Here is a 21,757-nt window from a genome sequence, read left to right on the forward strand (position 1 = left end):
TTTATCAGATTTTCGAAAACGCGTTGAAATCCAATTTGGCGTCCAACCCTAGGCCTTGGCGCCTGGAACCAGGCTTGGCGCCAGACGCTGGCCATTGGCGCCTAGCGCTAGCCATTGGTTCCTGGCGCCAGCTAGCCAGGGTTGGCGCCAATCCTGTTTTGCGTGCGTCAGACTCTGTTTTGTTAAATTATCTTTTTTGGATGATTTTCTCTATAAATATCGTATTAAAAACTCCGTCTTGATTCACAAGATTTCATCAATTCTTATACTAATTCACCAATATCACTAATTCACCAATATTCACAGATTCACCAACTCTCATCAAGATTTTCTTGATTATTCTCTCTCTTTTCTAAACTTTGTGTTTTCATACAAAATTCCGCATTCACAAGATCTAGAAACACCTAGCCATATTCGAAGTTGTCTTCACCCTAGGCGTGAAAGGTTTAATTTCTGAGGGTTTGGTCCCAAATCTCTATTTCAATTATTTAATTTAATTGCTTTGATTATTATTTTTCCTTGAAGTTACTAACGTGTGTATTTTGTTATTAGAAAGAGGTACGAGGCATCAAAGTAAGTACTTTAATTGATTTATTGATATTATAATATAGAAATCATGTTTATATTGTTATTATGATTCCTAATATCATGTTTAGGGAAAAGGTTATAATATCAAATATATCGAATATGATTGTTGCGATGCTTCCTATGTTCTTCCTAATATTTATGATTGTTAGTATCATGTTAGGGTTAAAGATTTGATTTTTATTGCTTAGTGACATGCTAGGGTTTGTTATTAATCTTGTTAGTATCATGCCTAGGATCTTGCTATTTTTATTATGCTTTAATATTAACATGAACATGATTATAATTGTTATAATTTATTATTATTTTGATGATGATTATTTTATTCATGATTATTATTATTATTATTATTATTATTATTATTATTATTATTATTATTATTATTATTATTATTATTATTATTATTATTATTATTATTATTATTATTATTATTATTATTATTATTATTATTATTATTATGATATGATTATTATTATTCTTCATGATTATTATTGATTATGTTGCTTGATACATTATTTATTCTTTATTGCTTGATCACACCTTTTATGCATGTTAAAGGGAATTGGTACTTGTAATCACGCTTAATAAGATATTTAATAATCTTGTTAGGGTTATTGTGATTATAATTCAAGTGATCGCCAATAATAGTTTATTTGTGCATTAAATTCAACCAACATAGATTAAACAGGTTTAGGGTAAATCTATTGATTGCATGTTAGTCAGAAAGCGCACATGAATACAAGCAGAATAAAGTAGAGGCCTATTATTAGGGCAGGTTCAATCTCTTTTAGGTTGGATTTGTAATATCATCCCCGAACCCTTATTTGGTTCATGACCTTATGGAGTTGACGATCTCTTGGATCTTTAAGGGGTGTAACCTTCATCCTCATGAACGCTTTACAAGTTCCTTAAAAACTTGTTGGCGACTCTTTTGCTCTATCTTCTTCCCTTTTGGACGCCACCGTACTCTAGTGTATGATCACAATGGGGTTCAAGCTAGTGGGATTTTAAAGGCTTGAAATTATTCCCTACACTTATAATAATCTGAAAATTATTTAAAAACCCCTAATTAAACTCCTTTTTAATGGATAATCACACCCTTTTATTAAAAATCACAATTATACTACTTTAAATAAAATTCCACCATTTTAAACTAATAAAAAATCCTTTAAAACTTCATCAAAATACATCTTTATACATAAATTATCCCTAGAAACATTAAATTATCTCTTACCCCTTTTAAACTCAAAGATAAAATTTAAAGCATAAAAAAAAAACTTCGTTAAAAATCAAAAACTGCTCGAAAATCGTATATAGAGGCTGAATTTGGCCACGAGAGGGTAGTGCTCATTACCAAAGGTAGTGAGTCTTTCTTAAAACTTAATTTTCACTCGAAAAACACTACTTTTTTTTTTTTTTATCAAAATCGGAGGAGTTTAGAACCTGATCGGGATTAAAACGAGATTAATATTAACGAATGGAAATCTAATTACTAAAACATGAATTTGCGTGTTCAAAATAAATCTGGAATTAAGTTAAACTAATAAGTAGTTATAATCACCAAAATTTCAAAACATCATTACTATAAAAGCCCTAAATCAATTATTCATAAAAACCCTAAAATCATGATTTTCAATAATTAAAAACCCTAGGTTATAAAATTTACAAAATCTGAAAATTATAAAGTTCAATCATCAAAATACAATTTGATACTAGTTAAATTAATTTCAAACAATAAAATCAAAACCCATAAATCAATAATTATAATTACACAAATTAATAAAACAAAGGAGAGAGAAAATAAGACTAACCTTTTTGTGTGGGAAATTTTTGGGGATTCATGGGGTATTTATAGAGTAAAAAGTGTAGGGTTAAGTTTGGGCTTATAAAAATGTGGGCTTGAGTTATGGGATAGGGCTTAAGTTATGGGTTTTGGAATGGGTTATTCCAATAAGAGTATATAGGGATAATTTACATTGCTCAATAATTAATAAACGTTTGGCCCAAAACTTATTTTACTTTTATAAAACTTTATATTTAAAATACTTTAACCCTTTAAAATATTTAATTAAGCCCTTGACAATACATTTTATTAATACTTAAATACTTTATAAAAATACATAAAAATACGGGGTATTACACCACGAGCCTTGACACTAACCGAATCACCAATTTCTGTTCCGACACGGGTTGATCGACATTAGCAAGTTGATCTTTTATATTCTTCAATTCCCGACAATATGAAGAAATATCCGAAAAATTGGAGAGATGCAAGCTATTAAACTGAGTTTCAAGATCCACTGCCCTTATTGTGTTTGTTATCTTGAAAAATATCCTTTAATTTATCCCATATTTTTTGTGTCATATCCCTTCTACACAAAACAGTCGAGCAAGTCACGTGAAATAGTGCCATAAATCCAATTCTTGATAACATAATCAAGTCTTTTCCACATATCATCGGACAAATTCATAGGTTTCGATGTTTTTGGATCGATATATATGATCAAGAACATTGTAAGCATGACAGTAACACTCAAACAACTCAACCCAATTCGAATAGTGAACCTTTCCACGTTCAAGGAGAAGAGGGATAACATTTTTGATGTTATTCACCCCAAAGCAAGATGAAAATCAGAGGAAGAAGATGATTTGTTATCGTTGTTATTGTCACCATCTTTGGTCAACTTAAGCTTTTGGTTGATATGATCTACTAACATGGTATCGGAACTAGTGTGACACAAAGGTCACGGGGTCAAATCTCATCCATCCTTTTTCAAAGTGAAATTAATTCTCGCCAGGTATGGGAGGATCTGTGCTGCATACACATTTCAAGCCCAAAGGGCCTTTCATGGGGGGGGGGAGTGATAGAGCATAAAACATATTCCTAGGCCTCAGCATCAGTTTAAGCTTTTGGTTGACATGGTCTACTAACAAATAGTATATTATGGAGAATCAATTTTAATTTAAACTTTATCCAACCACGAGTTAGCGCATGTTTAATTCTTACTTCAGATACTTTAAGGGCCATTAGTTTATTAGGCAATAATAATCAATAAAGTCAAATTGAAACAACACTTTTTCACATTTGAAAAAAGATTCAAGGCTAATAAACATTAGGTAATAAGGTAAAATATTGGACTAATCGGGTCTAAGAATTTTTAATTAATGTGAAGCGAATGCACCCTAGGCCTAGAAGCATTATGCATAACAATCACTATACAATTATACAAAAGTTTTTCTTCCACATAAAGTACAATATAAGGAAATATACGGTGTAATAAAATTTTGAGCATATAATCTAAATCTTCAATATTTTTATTCATCTATAGTTAATTAATAGTAGCGGATTAGAGGTTGTGCTATTCTTTCTTATTTCTAATTTATTGTCAAATTAATAATACTAGTACGGATTATTATATTTTGTAAAAAACAATTGAAAATTAAACATACATTTGACGAGGAACATGTTTAACATTTGTATGGTATGTAAATAAATAAAGGCATGGGAAAGGCATAAATCTTCCATAGACAACCGAAGCTTCGTATGTAATAATGAGGGTTTGCTTAACTGAAAGAAGCAATAAAGTATAGAAGGAACTAAAGAAGCAAAGAATTATAGAACCAACTAAATTTGGTCAAAAAAGTTGATATAACTACTCTACTATAAAGTCTAAGCTTACTCGGTTCGTTACGTACCTACCGACCAAGTGATAGTAAAACACTATTAGTATTACTACTGTTGAGTACCGTACTACCGACCAAGTACGATACTTTAGAGCCCTCCTTCTTCATTCATGGTATTTGCGTGCCCTCTATGAATGAGTATGATTCGTGCACTGTAGAGCCGTAGATCGGTAATGTATATGTACACTATTTATGTTTTTACTCGTTTGATTTAGGGCTGTTCTCATATGTTTATTTTCAATTCTGTTCAGTTCAGCTCAATTTTGTTCTGTTCATTTCAGCTCCTAATTTCTTTTTCTTATAAAATATTCAGTTTAGTTCAACTCAATTCAGCTGATTTCAGTCTATTAGAACATACCCTTATTTATTATGGTATTTCTTGAGTAGAGATCAATGGTGAATGAAGGGAGTATTGAAAAAAAGTCTTCTTTGATTAAAGGGGTCGAGTTGAGTTGAGGACTTGAGGTTGTTGTTTAACCATAAACCTAAATTTTGTAAACGATTGTGTTGACAACAAAATCTCTATTACTTCATATTAACAGCAAATAAGTGGAGTACTACGCTTTTCATCCAAAATTTAAAATGATAGGTGCGTCATGTTTGTTAATTTGGTAGTTCACTCAACTCGCTAAGTAGCCACACCGAGTAAGTATTGACCAGTTACCAGTATGACTATTGACTACAGTCTACAAAATGCTTATGTAATTTTTTTATTTTAATTTTTAAGTATGGCTTTTGTGATTAATTAATTACGGAGTACTCGTTTATACAAAAGTAATCCGTATATTTGTGCAGTCTTCTTTCACAAAAAATAAATAATTGTGCAGCCTGGAGGATATTTCTGGAGTCCTGAGCTCAAGTCCCCACTGTCGGCACCTTCCTACAACGCGCTTTGTTTTACTCGTATTATTGTAATTGTAATATACACTCCAACATGAAATTAGGAGGGCTGAATGGCTCATAAGGGGCCCGATATTCTAGCCCTTTAGGAAGTATTCACTATTCAGGATTTTGGTTATATACTCCTTTTGTCCCCCTTTTTTATGTTCTATTTGACTTTTTATAATTTTTAAAATGTGTCTTAAAATATAATACTTTCATTTTCTTTTAGTTGACCCGTATTTTATTTTAGAAAATTTACTTTTGAGGTAACTTTTTTACCTTGTATTTATAAAGTACTTCCACTTGCCTTTTTTCTCTTTCTCTTTTTCTCTCTCTCATTTCCTTAATATATGTGTCTAAATCAAACGCGTCAACTAAATAAAAACGGAGGAAGTATATAACTCAATTTTTATATGCGTTAAAATAAAAACTTTATGTTAATAAAAATATGTGATAAGAGGAATCTAACAGTACCTCATTTAAATATATAATCTCTTATAGAATAATGAGAATTTGCCGTTAAATTTTATTAAATTTGACCTAATAATTTGCAATGGGGCAAAAATAGGATTTGAAGGAGTAGCAACAAGCAATAACCACCAAGAACTTCAGAAGCATGATATACTCCTGTATTTTGTACAAAGTATTTTTTTTCTCTTATCTAAACCTGGCAATTAGACTCGACCTGACCTATGATTAACCCAAACTGAAATTGATCTAATTTAAATCTGGGTCTGACTTGGACTTAGACCCAAATTTAGCGCAAACTCAACTTGACTTCATTAAATCTTAAGTATGACCCGTACTCGATTCGAACAACTTGTTTGCCAGGTTCTTATATTATTTTACGAAGTATAAAGCATAACAATTTTTGTTAAATAACAAACACATCTTAGGTAAGATCAAGGTAATCTCCATAAAATTACCGCTTATTTTCTTCATTTCAATAAGTTAGGACACGTATAAACGAGGAAGCTCATGTTTATCGTTTTGATAAACAAAATTTGTCCATCAAATGACAATATACTTCGTATAACTCTGTATAAGGGTAACCTCCACCATTAAACACTATCCTTATCACTATGTTGCCAAACACAGTAGTGGTTTACTAAAAGCTACTACTTCGTACCTTAAAATTAATAATGAACACACCCTTAAAAGAGCAAGTCGTTAAAAAACCAAAAAACTAAGGGTATGTTCTCATTGACTGTTCTCAGATGAACTGAACTGAACTGAAATGAATATTTTATAAGAGAAGGAAATTAGGAGCTGAACTGAACTGAACTGAACTGAGCTAAACTAAATTTCAACGTAAAAGAACAGACCCTAAATCTTTAACTTATTTCAAACAAAAGTAAATTGATACAAGTTCAATATTTTGAAAATCAATTACTATGAGACACACAAAATTTGTCGAATAGAACAGGTGAATACGAGTAAAAAAAAAAAAAAAAAAGTGGATAGTTATATAATAGCCCACGCAGGCACGCACCCATGACTGAGTGTCAAAAGCCCCTCTAGTCTCCTACCCACTCCTTCTCTAATCAATACTTTAATTTCTCTCTCCTCTTTCTTCCCCCACGCATTTCACACTGCCTTCCCATCTTCTCCAAGCCGCCACTCCCTCTCTTTCACGTGTTTCATTCCTTCCTCTCCTCTCCTCTCCTCATTTTTCATGAATTTCTCTCTCCTTTGAAAATTCATCCCCAATTTAAATAATCAAATAATGATGAATCTCTGCTCATCCGATGACATTAATGGATCTTCTTCTTCCTCCTTGCTCATGACGGACTCCTACAACCCTTCCATCTCCACCACCGCCTCCGCCGCCGCACACGACACCCTTCACAGCCGTCTCCAAGCCTTAATCGACGTCCCCGCCACCCCTCGCGGTGAAAGCTGGACTTACGCTATTTTCTGGCAATACAGCATCGATTACTCCGGCCAATCTCTCCTCGGTTGGGGTGATGGCTATTACAAAGGTGAAGATAAGCAAACCCGTCAAGAAAAGGCGGCGACTAACCGGATTTCTCAGGATTTAGCCGAGCAGGAGCACCGGAAGAAGGTGCTCCGGGAGCTGAATTCGCTCATTTCCGGCGCTTCTCCGCCGGAAGATTCCGCCGTTGAGGAGGAAGTTACCGATACTGAGTGGTTCTTCCTTATTTCTATGACCAATACTTTTGCTAGTGGTGAGGATTTACCGGGCCAGGCCCATTTGAGCTCATCCCCGATTTGGGCCGCCGGGCTTGAACGGTTGTCGAGCTCGCCGTGTAATCGGGCTAAACAAGGGTCTTGTTTCGGGCTTCAGACGATGGTGTCGATTCCGGTGTTGAACGGCGTTGTTGAGTTGGGGTCGACCGAGGTGATTTTTCAGAGCCCAGATTTGATGAATAAGGTTAGGGTTTTGTTCTGTTTTGGGCCTGGGTCTGGGCCTAATGACCCGGGTTGTTCATGGCCTGTTCCGGCTGCGGTTCCGGGTTCTACCCCTGTTCCTTCCGGCGAGAGTGATCCGACTGCGATGTGGATCAACGACCCGAACCCGCCGGAAGTGAAGGAGACGAGAAAATCTCCTACGCCGCCACCGCCGCCGGCGACGATACAACAACAATCTCAGCCGTCTCAATCGAAAGTGATTAATTTGGATAGTCCGATTAAGAGCAACGTTACTGATGCTCAGAAACCTGGGTTTTTTTACCAGAGAGTTGAATTTTTCGGAGTATGCTGGGTTGAATGGAAGTGGGTCTAAGAGTAATGGGAGTTTAAAGCCGGAATCTGGAGAGATTTTGAGTTTTGGTGGGGGTGATGTTAAGAAATCTGTTAACAATGGTAACTCCAACACAATTTTTGGGGCGAATTCTCAGTTTTTGATGGATGAGAATAGCAACAAGAAGAAGCGTTGTTCGCCTAATTCAAGAGGGAGTAATGATGAGGGGATGTTGTCCTTCACTTCCGGGGTGATTTTAGCGTCGTCCGGGGTGGGGAAATCAAGTAACAATGGCGGTGCCCATTCGGAGCATTCGGATTTGGAGGCGTCCGTTCGAGAGGTGGATAGTAGTAGGGTGGTGGCACCCGAGCCAGAGAAGAGGCCGAGGAAGCGAGGGCGAAAGCCTGCTAATGGGAGGGAAGAGCCATTGAATCATGTAGAGGCTGAGCGACAACGGAGGGAGAAGCTTAATCAAAGGTTCTACGCGCTTCGTGCGGTAGTCCCTAACGTTTCGAAGATGGATAAGGCGTCCCTCTTAGGGGACGCCATATCCTACATAAACGAGCTTAAATCGAAGCTGACAGACTTTGAGTCGGAGAAAGAAGGATTGGTTGGTCAAGTTGAAGAGTTAAAGAAAGAGTTGTTATCCTCAAAAGGAGGCGTGGGATCACTAAGCCATCATCAACAACAACCACCACCACACTTCGATAATGATATCAAAGTGAATGGAATCAAACAACCGCATTTGGTAGATTTAGAAATCGATGTTAAGATTATCGGTTGGGAAGCGATGATTCGTGTCAATTGTAACAAGAAGAACCACCCAGCCGCGAGGCTAATGACCGCGTTGAAAGAGTTAGACTTAGAAGTCACACATGCTAGCGTATCAGTTGTTAACGACTTGATGATCCAACAAGCGACCTTCAAGATGGGGAACCGGTATTATAGCCAAGAACAACTCAGGATGGTTCTAACTTCTAAGGTATCAGATCCCAGATAACATAAACAAAATTTAAATTCATGATCAGATGATATTTAGAAGCTAGTTATGCTATGCTGTTCATATTAGTTATTATTGATCCCAGTATGTATAATTATAGTTTAGTTGAGCTTAAATTCTTAGATTAAGTTTAGTGTATGTTGTATGTACAAGTAAACAGGAGCTGGGAATATATATATCCTTTTGCCAATCTCTGTAAATGGAAATAAAATACTTAGCTCCAACATCCAAGTTTTGATTCTTCAGCTGAGTTTTGTTCTTAGGTTTTATGTATGTGTATGATTTCTCTTTAGGCTGTTAGGAGAGTAGGAGTAAGTACTGTGGTAGTGTTAATAACCATTTTTTGAAACTACTCTTATCGGTTTACACTAGTGTTAAGGTTACGTACATCTACACCTCAACTCGGCCACAAGTCACAACCCCGTCAATGGAGTTTATAAGAGGAACTCCAAGTCGACATGCAATTTATCACAACCACATCTAATCCGAATGAAAAAAAAGTTAAATAAATAGCGTATATCTAGAAATGGAGCAATTATTCGAGTACAGAGCATGTATAAGTATTTTAGTAGTACTCGTAGTAGTAGTGTAGTACGGACTATTCCATAGTAGTGTAACGCGGATTGCTTTATAAATAAATTGGCATCAGGCATGTGCAGGTTAAAGGAAATTAAAAAGTGTGTTATGTTTGTAAAGTGACATTCACATGGGAGTTGTTGTAGCTGAGTAACAGTTTTTTGTTTGTTTATGCAAATAATAAAAATGTAATAGCAAACTGTATAGTAGTAATAGGTCTGTAGGTGGATATTTTTGAACAAAAAATTATCTGTAATTGAATAAGCATGTTATGTTGATTGGTTCATTAATAGCAAAGTGCATGAGTTGGAAGATTCAGGTTATCTCACTCCCTCACTCTGTTTATCGCGTCACTGTTTTTGGATCACTAACAACCACGTTTTACTTATTTCTGCTTTTACTTAGAATGTAGCAGCATGTTTGGGCTTATCTTTTTAAGCTTCAAAAGCTTACTTGCCAAACTCCTCTTTTCTTGTTTTCTTCCCCTTCCCTTAATTTGCATCATTATTAGGGTGTTTGTTTTGGACTTGGGTCTAATTAATTCATTTTGAATTAAATTGGCAAATACAAGTTTATCTGCCAAATAAACGAATTTTTGTTAATCCTGGTGGCATTTATGTAAATATATTGAAAAAGAGTGCTCATTTATTCAGTACTTTTGGTGAGCTGTCTAATTACTATTTGCAATTTGCATTTACTGTTTGCTGAGGAAATTACACATGTACCCTACAACTAGTACATAAAAAAACGCATGTACCCCTCCACTGGTACTTGAAAAGACAATTATACCCCAGATAAACAAATTTTATTTATCTGGGGAATTAACTAGGCACAACTTGAACAATTTTAATTGAATTTAATTTTGTTTGAAAATAAAAATTGAATTTTTATCTAAAATGTCTAAACAATCTAATTTTATTCAAAATGGATTATAATATGTTGTACTTATTTTTTTTTATCCAAATCGAAATTTGAATAAGAATAATCTACCATATAATTAAAAGGAAATGACAAGTTTTATAATACTATTAATTAAAAGTACAAAATATTAAGCAAAATTTAGTTTAGTGGAAAACTAACATAAGGTTACGGGAACAACTCCATTAAAAGCACTTTAATTTGGAGGTTGGGATTATTCTCTTACCTTTTCTTCCCCCCTACTTCTAAAGGCTCGAGTTGGTTGAACTTTTGAGAGATTTCGATCTACAATTCTCCTTTTCTTGATCAACATAAAATCATATACAATCCTAATCTGTGTCAATTGTATGTGTCACTTTAATTATAAGTTGCGATTATTTATCCATATATACTACTCCTGGCCTATATGTTTTAGCTAACATACCACCAATGATTTAATATTTAATCTGGCAGCTAACTAACTATTTGAACTCATTTAATATGTATAACAATAATGTAGTTTTATATAGCTAATCATGTTCGTTGCTTTTTCCATAAAAAAGTCATGCAGCTGCCAGACAAAGAATTTAATGCTCAAGTAATTATGTTAAATACTTCACTATTGAAATCAATAACAAACAAAAGATTAGAATTTTCCTGGATTGAAGATCCCAAACTCACAGTCGCGCCGTGGAACAATAATCCACTGCCTTAGAGGCGAAATACGCCACCACCGGTACAAGTTTCCTAGTGACGCACGCCCCCCAAGTTTAACGCAACTCTCTCCGTAATCCGTGCACCCGAACTCGAAGAGTGAAATTGCTCAAGAACTGTTCAGATCTCAAAAGGTAGGTTTGTATTTTTGGCTAGAAAGTGAATGAATATCATGAAAAAGGTATGACTCGTATTTATATGAGTCCTGGAAATAGGAAACACGTAATCAAACCGACCTAGGAAAAAAGGTGGGCCCGATCGGGCGAGCTGCCGCCAGATCGGGCGCGAGATCAGATTTTTCCAGACGTAGCTTCGCGCCCGGTCGGGCGAAGCCCGCCCGATCGGGCGATCTGAAATCCCCATTCCGGGCGAGCCATCGGGCGAAGCCGCCCGATCGAGCTCGTCAAAACCTAGAGTCAGCCGCCCGGTCGGGCGAAGCCCGCCCGATCGGGCGGGAGAGATCTCGTAGAAAAACTCTTGTCCGTCGCCCGGCCGGGCAAAGCCGCCCGATCGTGCGCGAGAGTTCCCGTTTTTTCCTTGACCACCTTCGCCCGATCGGGCGAGAGCCATCCGATTGCATTACTATTTCCAACAATCCCCCACTAATGCGAGCGGATCTTCAACATGAAATCTGAACAGTAATGAAAGTCTTAGTACTTAAATGCTAGTATCCAAAGGTTTGAACTAATACATTAGTGCACAAGGTTTTCAACACTTCCCTAGTGAGTATCCTAAGATTTGAACTCCTAGGAGCGAGGAAGGGACCTTGAATACACATACCTTGACTTTAGAGCTTAAGCAACTCCGCCAATCTTGGCCAACACTTGGGCTCTCATGAGTACTTCAGGAAAACAATACTCCAGTCTTTCCTTGAGAGAGGCCACCTCTCGTACTCACGTAGGTGTTCGTCCTATGTGTTATTCACACACGTTCCCAGCAAATTCAAAGGTCTTTCCCTGCAGGCTTAAACGTGTTTAAGCACCTTGCAAACCTAAGAAATCCATGCAGTGGAACTAGAACATTAAGAACATAAGTTCAACCCTTCAACTTTCGGTGTCATTATCTTTCCTATTTTAAGAGCCATTGGGACAAAGGTCTTAACTATATAAGCACCTCCATCTATCTCTGCTCAGAAAACAACTGGACTAATGACATTAAGAGATAAAATCATCCTAACAGAATCAACTTACAACTCTTATAGAGTAATTGATTCAAACACATGATACACATACAACAAATCCACATGATTCATTTCAATGAAACAAAATAACCAAAACAGGTTCTTGAATTTATTATAACTAATGTATCATATCACATAGCTAGAATAGCTACCATTTCAAGTCATTACAACAAAGGTCCTAAACCCATACCAGTTGATGACTCCACCACTAGTCTACGACTCAAACCCTTAGTAAAAGGGTCTGCCAGGTTTTTCTCTGTTCGAACATAGTCCAACGAAATAACCTCATTCACAATAAACTGCCTCACAGACTCATGTCTGACTCTTATGTGCCTTTTCTTGCCGTTGTAAACACTATTTTTAGCAACACATATAGCGGCTTGTGAATCACAATGCATAGAAACAGGTGGTGACGACTTCCCCCACAGAGGAATATCAACAAGCAAATTTCTCATCCAATCTGCCTCTTGTGTAGCCAGATCCAATGCGATGAACTCAGCTTCCATAGTTGATCTAGCTATACACGTCTGCTTACCAGACTTCCATGAAACTGCACCCCCACTAAGGGTAAACACATAGCCACTTGTAGAGCTTGTTTCATCACTATCCGTTACCCAATTTGCATCACAATACCCTTCAAGAACCAAGGGATGACCAACAAAATTCAATCCCCAAGACATGGTTCCACATAGATATCTGAGTACACGCCTCAAAGCAACCCAATGTTGCTCACTAGGACAATGAGTATAGCGACTAAGTCTACTAACTGCAAAGACAATATCAGGGCGAGTGCAATTCATTAAAAACATCAGACTACCAAGCACCTTAGCATATTCAGTTTGAGACACACCGTCCCCCACATTTTTCACCAAAGCTCCAGAAGGATCAAAAGGAGTTCTCAAAGGAGGCAAATCAAAACAATTAAAGTTCTTCAGAATTTTCTCCACATAATGAGACTGAGACAGAAAATATCCCTTCTTGGTTTTAGTAACTTTAACACCAAGGATCACATCTACCTCTCCCAAATCCTTCATCTCAAACTTTGAATTTAAATATTTCTTAGTTTCATTTATGACACACATGTTTGTGCCAAACAGGAGCATGTCGTCAACATACATGCATAATATCACACATTGCGTATCATACATCTTAGAGTACACACATGCATCACTACCATTGACAACAAAACCAAAACTAAGAATAGTTTTATGAAATTTTTCATACCATTGCTTCGGAGCTTGTTTCAAGCCATATAAGGATTTCTTTAGTCTGCACACCTTATTCTCCATCCCAGGAACTACAAAACCCGGAGGTTGCTCCATGTAGATCTCCTCCTCCAAATCGTCATTCAGAAAAGCTGTCTTAACATCCATCTGATGCACAATCAAATTGTAAGATGAGGCTAAGGCAAACAAAACACGAATAGTGGCAATTTTAGTCACCGGAGAATAAGTGTAAAAATAATCAAGGCTAATTTTTGAGTGAATCCTCTTATCACCAATCTAGCTTTGAACCTCTCCACGGTGCCCTCGTTTTTCATCTTTCTCTTGAAAATCCACTTGCACCCAATAGCTCTACTCCCTTTGGGCAGATCCACAAGCTCCCATGTACCATTTGACATGATTGAGTCAAGCTCACTGTTTACGGCTTCCTTCCAGAAGGTTGCATCAACTGAACTCATAGCTTCTTCAAACGATTTCGGATCTTCATCCACAACCTGAAGACACAGCATGATCTCATCTAGATCATCTTCGATCTCACCTAGATTTCCGCATTCTGCTATAAAGGCTGTTAGGAAATCAGGTCCAAAGCTTGTCTCCACTCTTTGCCTTTTACGTCTCCTAGGTTGAATCTCACTTTCAACCCTAGGGGAAGCAAAATCTGGCCCTGCAGATGAAGGAACTGAAGAAACATCGTCAGTAACTAAATTTTCCTTCAAAGGAAATACCTGTTCGAAGAACTCTGCATCACGAGATTCAGATATAGAGCGATCTTCCAGACTCCTAAACCTGTATGCGGCACTATTCTCAGCGTAGCCAATGAATACTGTATCATAGGTCCTAGAACCTATAGTTGAGCGCTTGAAAGATGGATAGCCCACCTTAGCTAGACACCCCCATACTTTCATGTGATTCAAGTTTGGAGCATAACCCTTCCATATTTCATATGGAGTCTTGTCTAACTTCTTGTGAGTTACTCTGTTCTGTACATAATTAGCTGATAGTACCGCTTCACCCCACAAATTATCTGGCAGCCCGGAACTTAGGAGCATTGCATTCATCATTTCCTTCAAGGTCCTATTTTTCCTCTCTGCCACACCATTTTGTTGCGGAGTATACGGGGCCGAAACTTCATGAATTATTCCCCCACTTTCATATAAGTCCTTGAGGAAATCGGAGCCATACTCTCCACCCCTGTCTGAGCGAACTCTTTTTATTTTCCGCTCCAACTGATTTTCTACCTCTGCCTTATACACAAGGAACTTGGACTCAGCTTCATCCTTCGTCCTCAGAAGATATACCCTGCTATATCTAGAGCAATCATCAACGAAGGTGATATAGTAGCGTTTCCCGCCTCTACTTTCCAAGTTCTTAAAGTAGCACATTGTGAAGAGCCAAGGTCTTCCCTGAAGTCAGCTTCAGAACCACTTTGCCCTTTCCAAGTACCTCAGAGCTGCTTGAATTTCCCATGTAGACTTGTTCACCTTCCTTTGCATCTTCCATACTGGCAAATAGGTCCTTGTTAGCACAAAAGTGTTTAGATGCACCAGTGTCCACAATCCATTCACTGTTGTTCTCAATCAGATTGACTTCAGAGACAACTGCAACAATGACATCTTCATCCTCATTCTCAACCAGATGAGCATGATCCTTGTTTCCTCCACTAGATTTCAGATTTTTCTTCTTCTTATTTTTGCACTGTGAAGCAAAGTGCCCCACTCCACCACATGACCAACACTTGCCAGTGACTTTCTTCCCAATCTTGCCCTTAGCTTGAAGATTTCCCTTCTTCTCAGAGTGCCCCTTCTTGGCACGATTATCACTTGCTTTCTTGTCAGAGTCAGCACCAGATTCAACAAGGTTAGCCTTGATTGCTAACACATTTTTAGGCTTAGAGGAAACATCCTTAAGCCTATTGGCTTCCTCAATCTTCATGTGGCTCACAAGTTCTTCTAGGGTTAGATCCCTCTTTTTATGCTTGAGGTGATTTCTATAATAAGACTAGGAATCAGGCAATTTTTCAATCAAGACATTAGCCTGAAGGATTTCACACATCTTCATAACCTGAGCAAGAATTTCAGCAACATAATTTTCATACACATGGACTTGGTCCATGATAGGCTTAGTATCAACCAATTTAAAATTCAACCAATTTCCAGTCACATACTTCTTTTTCCCAGCATCATCAGCACCATATTTCTTCTCTAAGGACTCCCACATCTCCTTAGCAGATTTCATATTAACATACAAATCAAATATGTTGTATTTCATGCTGTTCAAAAGATGACCTCTAACAAATTTATTATCACGATCAAATTTCTTGATTTCAGATTCATTAGCAACAACAGTAGTGGTCATCTGACTAGAGCTAGATTCTTTATTCCCAAGAACAGGAGTACTAGGAATTTCAATCATGGTATTGGTTTGCTCAATAGGTTTTGGAGCATCCCTAAACAAAACATAATCAATTTCTACTTGTTCAAAAGCAATTAACATCCTTTGTGACCATCCCTTATAATTAATTCCATCAAGAGACTCAACCTTAGACAAATCTAGGTATAGACGAGTTTGAGAATTGCTAGTCATGATATCAACAGAATAAATCAAAATATTTCGCTTCTAAATTGTTGGTAAAATAACTGTTGAAATCAATAACAAACAAAAGATTAGAACATTCCTGGATTGAAGATCCCAAACTCACAGTCGCGCCGTGGAATAGTAATCCACTGCCTTAGAAGCGAAATACGCCACCACCGGTACAAGTTTCCTAGTGACGCACGCCCCCAAGTTTAACGCAACTCTCTCCGTAATCCGTGCACCCGAACTCGAAGAGTGGAATTGCTCAAGAACTGTTCAGATCTCAAAAGGTAGGTTTGTGTTATTGGCTAGAAAGTGAATGAATATCATGAAAAAGGTATGACTCGTATTTATATGAGTCTTGGAAATAGGAAACACGTAATCAAACCGACCTAGGAAAAAAGGCGGGCCCGATCGGGCGCGAGATCATATTTTTCCAGACGTAGCTTCGCGCCCGGTCGGGCGAAGCCCGCCCGACCGGGCGACCTAAAATCCCATTCCGGGCGAGCCATCGGGCGAAGCCGCCCGATCGGGCTCGTCAAAACCTTGAGTCCGCCGCCCGGTCGGGCGAAGCCCGCCCGATCGGGCGCGAGAGATCTCGTAGAAAAACTCTTGTCCGTCGCCCGGTCGGGCAAAGCCGCCCGATCGGGCGCGAGAGTTCCCGTTTTTTCCTTGACCACCTTCGCCCGATCGGGCGCGAGTCATCCAATTGCATTACTATTTCCAACAACTTCTCTTAACAAATATTTACATTTGACTTTGGCTCGCGATCTGTTTGGTAATTCGCTATTGGCTTATTAATATAATTGATTGTATTAATTAGTCTGGCTAGGTGGTTATGTTAGCTGATTTAACTAGCTACTTGTAAATAGCTTATTATGTAAAAGTATTTGATAATTAGTTGTTTTAGTGTATTTAATATCCAAAACAAGCTAATTTCAAATGCTCTTTAATAAGCTATTTACTAACCTCTAAATTAGCTTATTAAAATACTCAAACCTCTAAATCTCTAATAGGGCTCAATAAGCTAAAGCGGTAGTCGGTAGGGGTACCAACCTACCAAATCATATATTTGTTTTTTTTTTTCTTTTTCTTTTGTTGAAATATTTGCTTCTATTGATATCATTAGGTGTTAAATTATCTAGTGAATTTGTATTTTAGAATCATCCTTTCACAATCTCACATACCCTTTGTATACGTGTACGTGCCCCTACTTAGAAGCATGATTGAGTATATTAAAAAAAAATTATATTTACCTAACATTTTAAATTATATTGTTACTAACCACACATCATATTCTTATAAAAAATAAAAAAAATAAATAAAAAATAAATAAAAAAAAAATTTGGAAAAAAAAAAACCTTTTTCAATTTAAGGGAAAAGGGAAGGAATAAAATAATACGAAGTAGTGAAGTACCATACATTACAAAATATAAGCAAAGTGAACATTACTACATTCGTGAGTGGAGTATGAAAATTGAAAAACACAGATTTATTTTTGTATTTTTTTTCTTATAACCTAATTTTCAATTCTTTTGATTTAGTGTAAAATGACTAATATGTTAATCATTTAATCTTTACTCCTATAAAAATTGGCTGTATGAGTATGAAAAAGGATCATGTAAGAATTGTGCCACAGATCTAACATGGACTAGATTAGACATACACTATGGTGGACGGAAAATCGAATTAGTCTAGAATTAAAACCGATTTTTTTTTTTTCATAATTTAAAATACATTTAAAAAATAGCTTAGAAGCATTTTGTAATTAATATATCTTTAAAAAATACTTCTACCGTTTTTTTAGTTGATACCGTTTGATTTTTACACTATTCACACAACACGCTTTGACTCGCTTTTGTGGTTTATAGATACGACAAAACATATTCATGTGGGGTCTTGTTTGAATTGTTTCATTGTATATTTTATTAATATCCACTTTTTACGGAGTATAATTTTATAATGTTAATAATTAGTGATATTAATCGTTAAAAACATGTATTGATAAGTGGATAATAGAAAATTGATACTCCGTATTCCGTATAATATACTCAAGTGGTTAAAGCTCATTTACCGATTTTAAGAGACTCTGGGATAGATACAATATAATTATCAGAATTTGCATGCATATCCTTGGCTAGTCTGCATGTACATGTAGCAAAACACATATGCATCTTCAAGGTAAGTCCAAAAACAACATAAACTGTATAAAGGTTGATCCCATCAAATCAAGCAGAAGCAGTAAATGGTTTCCCAGAAGACAACGAAAATTATAAGTGCATGTTAATTTTTTCAGATTATTACTCGTATTATGGTTGTTTTGTCATTGTCTGAATAGGTGCAAACAAACTCCCACCCACCTTTAAATAGAGATTAGATATATATTAGCTTAACTTTGATAAGAAATTTGTGATCGTCAATGAAGCAACGTGATTTATTATGTTACATTGATCCCCACCTCCCAAAATTTTGTGAAGCATGTATAATTATGATTCATTTTATGGTCCCTCCAATGCAACACACCAAAAGGTTTATGGATGAGCTCCGTACGCTTTGTTTTTTTTAACTTATTTTCAATTTATTTTTGGACATTATTTTACTTTATTTTAGTTCAATTCACTCTAGCGTAGAAGAACTGAAGAATAGAGGCTTATGAGTCATTCTCAATTTTTAACACAACATCGCAATTTACCCTTATAGTTTCACATATTTCATTTAATCAATTGCATCTAAAATCTTTTAATTAAACAAAAATATATCTACTACTCGTATGAAATTACAACTTCCTCATGTATCCCAATCCCTAGCTTCCCTTTGACGATTTAAAGCACATACAATCCGAGTAACAATGTCCTCTGCAATTCTGCATAGCTTAATTAGGAATAAGGTTCTCTTAAGGGATAAATTATCTATGAGTTATTTCACTAAAACAAGTAAACTTCTAAATTGAAACTAATCTAGCTAAGGGCCTGTTTACTTCCGTTGAAATTCAATTCAGTTCAGTTCAGCTCAATTCAGTTCAGTTCAGTTCAGTTTAGTTCAGCTCTTAATTTACGTCTAATGATATTGTTAATGATATAAAGCCAAATTTCATTCTTTTAAGCTCTTATTACAACGACGACAACAACAACAACAACAACAACAACAACAACAACAACAACAACAACAACAACAACAACAACAACAACAACAACAACAACAATAATAATAATAATAATAATAATAATAATAGGGTAGCAGCTCATATATTCACTAGAGTAGGCTTTGCTATAGCTAGAGGAGTGGGGGCCCAGATTGTATCTCGGCTTCCCACTAATTTATTGTAGGTTGTATGACTTTTGTTTTTGAGATTATAATAATAATAATAATAATAATAATAATAATAATAATAATTGAAATAATAATACTACTAATAATAATAATCATCATCAATAAATAATAATAATAATAATAAATAATAATCAATAAATAATAATAATAATAATAATAATAAATAATAATAATAATAATAATAATCAATAAATAATAATAATAATAATCAATAATTAATAATAATATTAATAATAATAATAATATTATTATTATTATTAATATGTACATTTGTATATACACATATGTATAGTAATAAATAATCAAAAATCACTAATCCGTAGTTAAAAATCACTAATTAATAAGTTCAGTTCAGTTCAGTTCAGCTGAGTTCAGTCAATCGGAACAGGCCCTAAGTGACAAGCTATATGTATTACTCCCTCCAGCTAAAATGAAAAAGGGGGTTTTCTATATAGTAATAACCATGTTAATTTCGCTTTTCTACGTTGTGCCCCAACATATATCACTTTTTACACTGTAATCCCAAGATACATTTTTTTTTCATACGGCAACTTTGTCGTTATCCCGCCGTTAAAAATTCCGTTAGTGAGGCCCACTCTCAATTTATTAATATTTTTTTATCGATTTGTGCGTTGGAAAATGTTCCATTAAAGGAACCAAGTGAACTCAAATTTCACAAAAAAGTAACGTAAATGTCTCGTTTTGCGTATTAAAACCTAAACACTTAAATCAAGACATTTTTTAATAAGCAAAACGAGACATTTGAGTTTTTTTTTTTTGCCAAATCTGAACTTAATTTGTAAGATCTAAAATAGCCCTAAAATCTTAAATGAAATATTTTTCAATGCGCAAATCGATAAAAAATATTAATAAATGGAGAATGGACCCCCACTAACGAAATTTTTTAATGGTGGGATGACGGCAAAGTTACCGTATGAAAACAAAATTATAATAGGGGTTTCAGTGTGGGAAGTGAGATATATTGGGACACAACATAGAAAAGTTAAATTAACAGGTTACTATTACCTCCGTAACATATTATTTGCAACGATTTGATATAAAGTAGAGAGGAAAATGTGTAATCATTGTAAATAATATGAAACGAAGGTAATATATAGAAAAATCCAATGAAAAATCAGTGAAAAGGGAGCTTTGAAACCTCCCATTTTTGATAAGGTTATTTTAAGCACGTTTTTATTTCAGCCGCAAAAAAACAGCAAACGCAATTATCTTTGGAGAAAAAGGGGGAAGTGGTATTTTCAAGAAATAGCAACGCTAGCAACTTATTAGCAAGTATGCATGTGTTACTGTGTTAGAGAGGATGTGATATGAAAGCTACCTTTTTTAATTAAGTACACTTCACTGCTTATTTTATGTTAAATTTTCCAATATATGATAATTGATACAAATTGATGTACTAGTAGTACTACCTCCGTTTTTTTTATGTGCAACTTTTGCCATTTTAGTCCGCTTATAATTATGTGCAACTTTCTATTTTCTTTCTATTTTTAGTAAACAAAGACCCTAAAAATTACAAATTTGCCCTTACTTAAAAATTCAAATTTTCTTAATATTACCCTTATTTTATTTTAAACACAATAACTTTTTTGTCTAATCTAAAATAATTAACCTAATTTTACCCACCCATTTACTCATCTCTCTACCCACCAGCCATCACCCATTCACCCTCTTCACCTTCACCCTCTTCATCTCTTTCACCCTCCTCCCTCAAGAGTCACGACCACCGCCCCTCCCACCACCATTCTCTCTCCTCCTTCACAACCACCTTCCATCCCACCCACCGGCTTTCTGGGTTTTTTTTTCGATTTTCGGGTCCTCGTTCTTCTTCTTCATTCAGTAACTGGTAGATCTCACTCTTTCCCTCTCTTCTTTTTTTTTGTACGGTGTTTAATTTATCCGATCTTAATTTAGATCGGAATTTTTGTGTTCTGTTTTTCCAGAACTTGGTTTCTTCGATCGATTTTGAGGTTTGTTTTTGTTTTTGTTATTCAATTTTTTTTTTTGATTTTGTTTTCACTACGATCTGAAAACTTTGGATTAACATTCTGTTTCTTTCTTTGATTTTTGAAATTTTTAATTTTGTTTTTTTTTTTGAATTCGAGTTATTATTTTGAGGTTAACTTTGGATTGAATTGAGTGTTGTTTTGATGGATCTGTGTGTATAGTTGAGAGTGTTTGGGTGGTCTGGGTTAGAGGTGAGTTTGGGTGGTGGGGTGGTCTGGGTTAGAGGTGGGTTTGAGGGGTGGGTGGTCTGGGTTGGAGGTGGTTAGGGGTGGTGGTGGAGGGGAATGATAGATTTCTGGGTTTTTTGGTTAGGGAGGGGGCTGCTGGAAAAAGGAGGGAAAGACGTGAGGGTGGTGGTGGTTTCGTGGGGTTGGTTGTGGTGG

At 35.8% G+C, this 21,757-nt stretch overlaps 2 protein-coding genes across 2 annotated transcripts; one reads left to right on the top strand and one right to left on the bottom strand.

Moving 5' to 3' along the window:
- The first annotated feature begins 6,617 nt into the window (after nt 1-6,617).
- On the top strand, nt 6,618-9,100 carry LOC110730184 (transcription factor MYC2-like). The gene is given in 2 exon segments (XM_021909960.1): nt 6,618-7,834; nt 7,836-9,100. Coding segments are annotated over 2 exon segments (1,977 nt in total). The 5' UTR covers nt 6,618-6,877; the 3' UTR covers nt 8,856-9,100.
- Nucleotides 9,101-15,443: 6,343 nt separating this feature from the next.
- LOC110730027 lies at nt 15,444-16,028 on the bottom strand. Its single transcript, XM_021909808.1, has one exon. The coding sequence runs from the start codon at nt 16,026-16,028 to the stop codon at nt 15,444-15,446; it is 585 nt and encodes a 194-aa protein (XP_021765500.1).
- Nucleotides 16,029-21,757: the final 5,729 nt, after the last annotated feature.

The sequence above is a fragment of the Chenopodium quinoa genome, unplaced genomic scaffold (genome assembly GCF_001683475.1).
Source record: "Chenopodium quinoa cultivar QQ74 unplaced genomic scaffold, ASM168347v1, whole genome shotgun sequence".
NCBI classification, from domain to species: domain Eukaryota; kingdom Viridiplantae; phylum Streptophyta; class Magnoliopsida; order Caryophyllales; family Amaranthaceae; genus Chenopodium; species Chenopodium quinoa.

What these genes read in the sequence shown, in the direction of transcription:
- LOC110730027 (XM_021909808.1), bottom strand. Translation starts at nt 16,028, where the DNA reads ATGACTAGCAATTCTCAAACTCGTCTATACCTAGATTTGTCTAAGGTT.